Source organism: Lepidothrix coronata, unplaced genomic scaffold (genome assembly GCF_001604755.1).
Source record: "Lepidothrix coronata isolate B3197 unplaced genomic scaffold, Lepidothrix_coronata-1.0 Scaffold6, whole genome shotgun sequence".
Classification (NCBI taxonomy): Eukaryota; Metazoa; Chordata; class Aves; order Passeriformes; family Pipridae; genus Lepidothrix; species Lepidothrix coronata.
The window spans coordinates 10,876,568-10,886,304 of NW_016690186.1; the positions used below are offsets into that span (position 1 = coordinate 10,876,568).

The following is a 9,737-nucleotide window of genomic DNA, read 5'->3' on the forward strand; positions in this document are numbered from 1 at the left end:
CCCCCAAATTCAGACATCACTGGAGATAAGCAGAAGATGAAGGGAACCAGCGAGGGGAAAAACAAACAGGCTGGGGGTTTCTTGCCACATCTTTTGAAGTCACCAGTGTAACTCCTGGCATCTTCAGCGGGGTTTGGCTGGGCTCCGTGCAGAAGCGCCTTTGAAGATTTTGCTAAGGCTCAAGGCCTTGATCACGGCAAGTTTTATGCCTGTGAGCAACTCTGTGCAGATGAGCACTTCCAGGGCACTCAGCAGGACGCTTCGGATGAGACTTTGCAGGATTGGTCTTAAGCAATGAGAGCTTAAGAGAAACATTCTGCTTGTCGTGCTTTTATCCTTGACCACATCAAATGAAAAGTCTTGGCAGTTCTGCGAGAATGAATTTGCATTGAAAACCCACAGCTCTTACAAGCAGTGCATTAATTATTTTATTAATTTGCTCTTTTTACATTATGGGAAACATTCATCTATTTACATTTTCCTGTCCACACACAAACCAGATAGATAATCCTATGGAAACCCAATTCGTTAAGCCATAGAAACACTCTTCTCTGTCTAAAGGCTTTCAAATTTGTGTCTTTTGTTTCAAATCAAAAACATTTCTAAAATCACGTTTGGGAATGCAGGTAGGCCAGTGATTTACATTCCAGTAAATTAAAATATGCATTTGACCATTTCCCTAAAAAAAAAATACCCAAACCAAAAAAACCCAATAAATTCACAAAGATACAGTTTAAATTAAAATGATAGTGCACATCAAAGCATTAAGGGAACACCAATAAATAAACTGAAATATATTACAAATAAATTATTTCTATTTACCTTTTCAAATATTAAAAATCTTTAATCCATTTCTTCATCTTTCTTTACAAAAAGATTATGAGAATTTTATGGAAACATCTGCAAAAAATATAATAAATACCTCTTTTTTTTTTTTTTTTAAACTTTTGAAGCAGGAGACGAAACCAACCTTTTCTAAAATTTCCCCTAAGAAAAAAAAACCCCAATAGTTTAGTCCCAAAGTGAAACAGAATATAGGCATTTTTAATATACACTGGGCAGGTTAGACTAAAAACAAATAGTTACAAATTATACTGAAACAGATGATGGAGCAAATATACTAGCATTAGTGTTGGTAAATGAGTCAAGTGGTTAACTAGTGGCATTCTAGGGGCAGAATTATTTTATTTTATATTTTCTCGTATTGGCAGTATTTTTAATATTTTGCTAAAAAACTAGGCTAACACCATAATAACCTTTCCAGTGCCAAATGAACTAAGAAGCATTCAGCTAAGAATAAATTCATTTAAGATAGATACAAAAAATATTCTATGATATACATATATAATAATTTGTAATGTACAAGACTAGATAGTCTTTGCTTTTCTGCTCTTTTAGGGGGGAACTTGCTGGATATAAATTTCTGTAGCCACTTGTCAACCAAAGTCTTAACTCATCTTTCATAAAACGTTCACAAAACTAAGTAAGTCTGCGACACAGTTGTGAATGTGGACTCTCACCTGGGTACTGCTTTGAATACTTCAGTACAAATGAGTTCCAAATAATTAGTACTTCTTATGACTATATATGCTCAAAAGTGGCAGTTGGCACTATTACGTACTGCAAACACGGTGATGTTTTGTTGCTGCTAAAAGTTAAATGCAGTGTTTCAAAACTAGCAAATACACTGGTATTCAAACACTTAGAGGGTCAAACCTTTCAAAGCTCCTGTAACACCAAGCACTCTAGGGTTACACTGGATTTCTGATCACTCTAGTTAAAAGTCTTTTATATATTAAATTATTAGCCCTTATCTTGTAAACCACAGCAGTAAATAGTTGTGCCCTGTTTATAAAGACATAGCTCAGATATCGATGGCTTTGAGAGGTAGCAAATTCTCTAGTGGTTTTAGTATGCTCTCATGAAAATACTTGGTGCCAGAACCTATTACCTCTCCTATTTTTTGAATAAAATTAAATTAGCACCTGGCTATGATGTCGTCGGAAAAGAAGCTGTCTGGCATGGTCTCGATGAATAGTTTTAGCAAGAGCTTAACTTTTCGATGACGATTTTCAATGCTTTTTAAGTGCAAGCTGCAGAATTACACCACACGTGCAGTGGGATTTTTCACTGGTTGGACTGTCCGTACAAGTTTAGCAGCTATGGGCACAGCCAGCCAGCACTGGCATGTGGCAAGGGCTGCAACCTGTGCCCCTCCGTGGGAGGGCTGTCCCCGTGCCTGTGCCCACTGGGAGCAGAAAGCAGCCTGCCTTCCTCTCCTGCGTACCCCTGCCCTGGCAGGCACAGGGTGAAGAGCATGTAGGGACCAGTGGAGTCCAGAAAGCCCTGCCTCAGGACTGTAAACACACTGAGGGCTGCACAGCGCTCCTCTGCCCCAGGTCGGTCCTGTCACCCAAACCAACTCACGCTAATTCTGCTGTCAGCAGCACAAGCCAGCTAGGCACGCGTGTGCGCACACACACACACTCACACGCACGCACACAACTTGCTTTCAGCAACATGCCTGACATCGCTTTCCTAATGTTGGCACAAGAGAATCCAGTAGCAGTGTGGTTGGCATCATCCCTCATCAGAGAAGCTGGAGGACAAGCCCCTGCCCCAGTCAGGGATGGCTGGAGGGGACAGACACGCAGGAGCTGACCTCTCAGGCTCCTCTCCAGCCCTATTATCTGCCATTTCTGCCCACTATTAATGAGCTACTTAGGATGCATATTTTTCATGATTGCAAAACAATGGCAGAAGCCAGGGTCTGAAGGCTTGTCGTGAAAAATATTAAGTTCATATTGATCCCATAACTTGTGAAAAATAGTCTATTGTTCTTGCTCAAATGGGAACTTTATACTATTAAGAGGAGGTTGAATTAGAAATTTACTCCTAGACATGGATGGTTTGGTGATAAGCAATCTGAACTGTAGCATACAACTGGCTGTGGATAGAGCAAAGCAAGCCTGGCCTGAAAATGCATCAGGGCCTCCACGTACAGTAATGTGGCTGGCATCCGTGTGTGGCTGCGTGGACGTATGAGATTGGATGGTCCCACCGAGATTAAGACATCAACAAAACCAAGCTTTTTTCTTTTTTTTTTTTTTTTTTTTTTTTTAACCAATATAATCCGTACAATACAATACAAGAGGAATTGACAATACAGTACAATTTTAAAAATTCTTAATACTTGGACAAGAAAATCCTTCTTTTATATTATCTCTTCAACTGTCATTACTTCTTATCTCCTTCCTTTTCACTCTTTTATTGCCTTTCAAAATAGATTATTTCCCTGGAAGATCGAATTTACAATCTTCTGCTGATTGAAATGTTTAAGTAGTGATTGATGAAATAAAAATGAGGCAGTTTGTGCAGCTGTGAGTGTGCAGGTACCTTTCCACAGGATCTTTTATATCCCTTGCCTGTGGGATATACTTCCATCTCACCTGTGGGATACACTTCCGCTTTTTCACCTGCCAGAGCTGTGGGTTTTTTTTTTAATTCCCCGCCTCCCCACTCCCACCCCAGCCCCCTCCCCTTGTGTGACTCCTTAATTCAGGTGAGAAGATGTGGTTCGGAGGTTTAGAATAAAGTGCGCCATCTGCTTTAAAAAAAACAGTAATAAAAAGAAGGGAATCCAAGTAATAGCTCCTTTCATCTTTTGTGAGGAAGACGGCAGAGTCCAAAAGGATCACCCTGCATGACTGAAATTTCCGAAGTTCCCTACAGTTTGATATTGCTGTACACTGGGTAACTGACTAGCTTTAGACCAACTAAAGATCATGAGTAAGTTAAATGGAGCATCTACTGTACAGGTGCGCAGGTGCGTGGAAGTCTGAGCGCTGCGTTTATTTGTTTCAAACAGAAAAAAAAAAAGGATCATACTCATTTACATGAGGCAAAGTGGCAGCATCAGTACATGTGACAAAGCATCGTGATGACATGGGCGAACTTTCAGAAAGCAAGGGTGATTAGAGGACATCTCTCGGAGGACCGACAACTACGCCACGGCAGTGGAGTTCACTGGGAGCATCGGGGCAGCTGTGTACAGAGAGAGGGGAGGGGGAGAGGAGGGAAGAGAGAGTGAGAGAGAGAAGAGGAGGTACAAATACTTCGTGGTGACCTTGAGCAGGAGCCTAGAGGGGCAGATTATACATGAGGCTTGTCTTGCCAGAGAGAGTCCTCCTGGTTGGATCCCTTCATAGCCTGGTCTGGGCTTCGGGGATGTATATCTCAATGCTTTCGGCGCTCTCGGTAGCTGAGTTCTGGCGGACCGATGCAGCGCGCTTGGCAGCCATCAGCCGTTTCCGGGCCTCTTGACGCTGCGAGCTTTCCAGAGAGCGTTCTCGTATGAGTGGCACCTGACCTTTCGATGGCTTCTTTGGCACTGGAGGAGGGACCCTTCTCTCCTGATCAAAGCAGAAGGTTAATGGCATTATACAGCTTCTCAGGGAAAGGTGGGAAAAACTAGGATACGTCAGTAGTTAGAACACACATTTTACCTAAGGTTTGTTAGCTCTTATCTGCCTTTCTGTCTTCAGTCAACTGGCTTTTGTGCTCAAGGGTTCATAAACATGGGACAAGGGCAAAGGGGAGGGGAGAGCCGGCCGTCGTGCTACTTCTCCTCAGGGATGGTGCTACTGGGGCCGAGGCCCCCACCGCTAACCGCTTAGTGCCGGGGACTAGGAGAGAGACCGGCCTCCCCTCGCCAGTGCAGCCAGCAGGGAACGCTGTTCTCAGCAGAGAAACTCTAGAGAGACCCAGCTCCTGGGCCACCCTCTTCTATGTGTGCATGATGCTAGGTGCTCTTGCAACACGGAGGTGCCATGGCTTTGGTGTTCCCAAATGCAGATGGGAACTAGCTGTCTGCAGCTGGTGCATCTGAATAAGTAGCTTTAAAAAAAACACCATATATTTATGTATCTATTTTGTAGCAGTTTAATGACTGCTCAAGAACCCATATTTTGGGTCTCACTGTGCAAGCTCACACACTCTAGTCTCCTGCTAAATAGACATGAAGATACAATCAGCTAGAAATAGAAAAAACTGGTAGGAAAAACTTAAAAATCATTAAGAGAACATGCATTAATCATCGTGGTGGCAGCTAGCTCCAGATACGTGATCAACAAGGAGGACTTTAATGTATATCCTGGTGCATGTACACGCACACACACACACACACACACACACATAGAAAAAAAAAGAAAAAAAAAGCCCAACAAAAAAAAACCCTTCAGAGAGGGATCTCTCCCGAAAAAGAAAAGTGTATTCAGGACTGAATTTCAGGCGGCCACAAAGACTTTGTCAAGTTAATTAGATTGTCTTTTAAGTTACATCCCCTTCCAACTGTGAACACAGTCTCTGAGTGAAGGGATTTTATCACACTACAAAGGTCCCATTCTGCCCTTTCGTTTTCTCTCATGCTGCTCACAACAGCTTCCATGGCTTGAAATATAAAGGTGCTTAGTTACCCTTATTCATACTTTGTTTTTTCTCTCCATCCAAGGATTGCTTATAAAGGGCCCAGTGGCAAAGGCCAAAGGCAAATATCAATTCCACAGAAAGTTTTTTCTATTTTCTTAGCCTTTCAGAAAGGTGATGATCTGTTTCATCTAAAATCATAGACAAATGCTCTTGAAACAGGAACACAGTGTAATTCTTTAAAATCTTTACCTTCCTACTGTACGTCCCTTTCTTCGGCACTACTTAACCTGTTATAGTCTTCTTTTTGTTGGAAACTCTTTGAAATGTTTTTCAGAAGCAAAGAAAAGGCACATTTTTTTTAAGGAAAGCTCTTGTTTCTTACCACTGCAATTGTAAACACTCAGCCTACCCGCTTTACTGTAAAAGCTAATGAAAGACCATATACCAGCATTTATATGCATGCATGTTTGACAATTTTAACTTCCTTTTCTGACAGATACTGGAAAAAGAAAAAAAGAAGATAAGAAAATGACTTGCCTTCAGTACCTTGGGCTAGGAAAACACATTCCCATTCATTCCCCTACAAAACACACTAGGTGTGCACAAATGGTGTGAACATGGAACTCCTAAGTCAGGAATGAGTATTTAGTCTTGATTGGAGGAGGAGGAATAGTGCTACCAGCACTGGCTTTACAAGCTTCCTGCTGCAAGATTAATGGGGTTTGATATTATTATGGTTATTTGTCCAAAAGAAAATACCACTTTGGTCATTGGCAGCCAGCTGAGCTGTAAGACTCCTGTCTGAGCCGCTGTACCTGTAAGTCATGTTCTCCCTCCTTCTGGAGATCCTACCTGTTGGCTGTATTCATTGCTATCAGACCAGCCACAGTGGAAATTCAGCCATCAAATTACATACCTATAGGAGCGCAACATTAGACCATTGATTCCTTTAGGAATGGGTCTGTGTTTTAAAGATTTTCTGAAACATTTGTGTATTTTGGCTCACCCAACTGATGTTTGTCTTGAGGTGGATAGTGAGGAGAAAAAAAGGCAATGGTGCCAAATGAGAATGTAAAGTGAAATGTGGCTCACACTTGGAGATGTGGTAGTTTTGCATGATGACAGAAGAAGACTACATTTACCAAAAAAAAAAAAAGACCAAAGTTCCAGATGATTTTTATGCTACCTTGGATAAACAACACTACCAGCGAAGTGAACATGTTTGTGAAATCATCCATTTAAAGAAAGCCCAAAATAAATAAAAAAACAAACAAATGGACAAAAAAAATGTAGTTCTTTCATGTAACATTTTGGAAGGCATATTTTTGATATTGCTCTGTTTGTAATCTGGCTACCAAAGTCAGCGATGGTTACAATGCTTCCCTAGTTTTTTCAGCAACACAACCTAGAACTCTTGCTGTATGCAATAATATGAACCGTAAATGTGATTTATTTAATTTTAAGAATCAATATATAAGGCAGTTCCTTCCAACGTTTGATCGTCTAATATGATTAAATGTAAAGCTTAACAAAGTACCACATTCCCATTATCCAATTCACAAAGACAGATTTGGTTTAAAAATATGCCTGAAACATATTACAGATAATATCCCAGATGATTATTATGTAAACATTGTTATTACAATGAAATTAAGTTGATATGAGCTTCATTTCACATTTTTTAATGTCAACGCTGTAACACAGAGGCCTATTTAATCTGTCCAGTATTTGTGCAGGGTTTTAAATGAAGCATACAAAATCTACAGTGTTCTACCTTCTTGTCATGAGGATCCATCTGTTTCCAATTATTGGCCTTTAACTGATGAAGTTCATCAAATTTCATACTAATATTTTCTATGGACAACTGCAGCATATCCCAAAACCCTGCTAAATCCTGGGAAGTCGGCCGTGGATGTGCATTAGGATTCTGTGCAACAGAAGAAAAAAACATGTTGGCTTTAGTACTTCTTAATGTAAAACATTTGTGCAAATGGTTATGAATCTCACTAGCAAAGCACTTTCAGCAAATCCAAGCGAGCGGTAAGACAGAGAGGGAGAAGCAGAGCAGAGCGCTACTTACTGTCGAGTTTATTTCAAGGAGCCTGGCTTGGTGTTGAGCTGCAGCCTCTCACCAAACGCACCAGCTACCCTCCTCAGACTAGGGGTAAAGTCCATGTGTCAGGTCCCCTGTGGCAAGATCTGCCTAGGGATGTTCCTGGGCACAACTGGTGATAATCCTAACTGCACTGAAATTAATTGCCAGCCTCCTCTTCACCTTCACGAGGAAGGATTCCCTGCCATGTTCACACTTGTAAAAAGACTGATACCTGTGCCAATGTACATTTGCTGTATGTGCAAACAGTGATATACCGATGTGTGAACACTTTTCCCACCCTCTGAGATCCTAAGGTTTACAAAAATACACTATTTCAAGAAAAAATTGTCTCATACACCTCAGGCCAATTTCTCTTTTTTTTTTTTTTTTTTTGTAAAGAATAACCTGTGCAGGATGAAAAGCTCAGAAGAAAACATGCAGAAACACAGTAAATCCATTTTTACAGGTAGATTTTTTGGAAGAATGAAACTGGGACACAGGTGGGGAGCATAGCTTTGTGTCCCAAAGGACAGGAAACTCATCAGCCCAAGAGTATTGCTCAGAAGAGCATATCTGGATGGATAGCATCTTCAGCACAGGATGGGCCAGAGGCTGGTGATCCAAAAAGTTCTGTCCTACCTTCTGTCCCTTCACTGCAAACCAGCTCTGAACGCTTCTTGCATGCAGAGGGCATATGTGAAACCATCCCTGCTCCATTGGCAAGGTCTGTACGAGGGAAGGCTTTCTACAGGATGTCTCTATAGGCTGGTTCTCAGTTGAAGCTCTTTAAATGAGATGTTGCATACACTCACTTCAAGCATGTTTTTTCATAAATGCTGAGTACCTACACAAATCTGAGTCAGCAAGATTTCATGGGTGCTGTGGCCTCATCAGATTACATTGATATATTGTTATTAATTAATAAATAATTAAACTAGTAGTAGCACCTTGTATGATGTTTTACGTGGCTCAAGTTTTACTCTGCCTTTAAGTTTTCTTCCTCACCAGAAGCAATAACCCAAAAGAGTCAGTTGCTTGCCTTATGAAATTTCTATTTGTGCTTTTTGCAGCCACACTGACAAAGGATTTTATTAGGATAATTGTACTATCAAAGGAGCAATTAATGAAAACAATGAAGTATATATTTTAGATTCATAAGGAGACCAGAGATTACATTTGGATTCCTAGTTTTTCAGTGCTTGATGCTAGCAGGTTGCACTTTATTTACGAAGATGTGCAATCAGAATGCTTTTTCAATTTTTGTATCAAGAATTGGAAGTCTTATTCAGACAGAGCCAATTTCTGTTGCATTTGTCCACTAAAGCAGATTTTAGTTAGGGGCTTGTTTCCCGTGAACACATGGGAAAGCCCCACTCAGGAGATTTCTGATCCGCCCTGAAAGCCCTTAAGGTCTTTTTCCCCATCTGTGGGCCCAGGAACTTGGGGGTCAACAGACAGATCTTTGCTCCTCTGAAGTCAGTAGCAGAGCCACGGTGACAGTTCACTCAAAGTTTTTTGCCTGTCATTATTTTAAGGCTCTCAAGCTATTGTGAAACTCATGCTGACTCTGACAAGTTTGAGTTACTCCTGAATTCATATCAAGGCCCTCACTGGAAAAACTGTCATGTTAGTCAAAAAATCAGTCTAGTTTACATAGGATTATTCACAGGGTTAGTAGAAGGCACACAACAACGTGCAGTAGAAAAATTACATACCAGGTTTTCTTCACAAAGTTCTCTGAACTGGTAAAATTTCTGGGCCATGAGAAGCTGGGCACTGCCAACTGCAGTTCGAATTTTCCCTAGAACTAGGAGAAAAAGAAAAGTAAGTCACCTTAAGTAAGTCACAGTAAGCTTTCTTTGCTATAGGCAACTAAAAGCACAGAAAAAGAGAGGAGAAAGGTGCACAGTAGTCGGTTCTGGCTTTCAAAAAGCATCTTATCTTTCAGTCACACATTAGAGAGAAGCTGACAAATCTAAGGCCAGATCTCCACTAGGCAAAAATATGTGAAAAGTTGATGCATCTTACTCTCATCCCCCACTGAGACCAGTTGTATCCAGTTGCAATGACAGTGGCTAATCAAGAGCTTTTGCAGCCTCTATAGAAAGCTCACCAGAAATGTCACCAGTCGCCATCACTGTGACCCAGGCTCAGGCTTTGAATATAAACCCAGCTCCCCACACAAGGACATGCAGCTCTCAAACCCTGTTTGCTT

The 9,737-nt window shown here is 41.1% G+C and overlaps 1 protein-coding gene across 17 annotated transcripts in view; it reads right to left on the bottom strand.

Moving 5' to 3' along the window:
• Window positions 1–409: 409 nt before the first annotated feature.
• Window positions 410–9,737, bottom strand: part of DLGAP1 (DLG associated protein 1) — a 418,553-nt gene continuing 409,225 nt past the window's right edge. For all 17 annotated transcript variants that reach the window (XM_017832746.1, XM_017832733.1, XM_017832741.1 and 14 more), the window contains 3 exons: window positions 9,238–9,329; window positions 7,202–7,354; window positions 410–4,412 (listed from right to left, as the gene is read on the bottom strand). In XM_017832746.1, coding sequence (XP_017688235.1) covers window positions 4,203–4,412; window positions 7,202–7,354; window positions 9,238–9,329 — 455 coding nt within the window. In that variant the 3' untranslated portion in view covers window positions 410–4,202. The remainder of the gene's footprint in view (window positions 4,413–7,201; window positions 7,355–9,237; window positions 9,330–9,737) is intronic.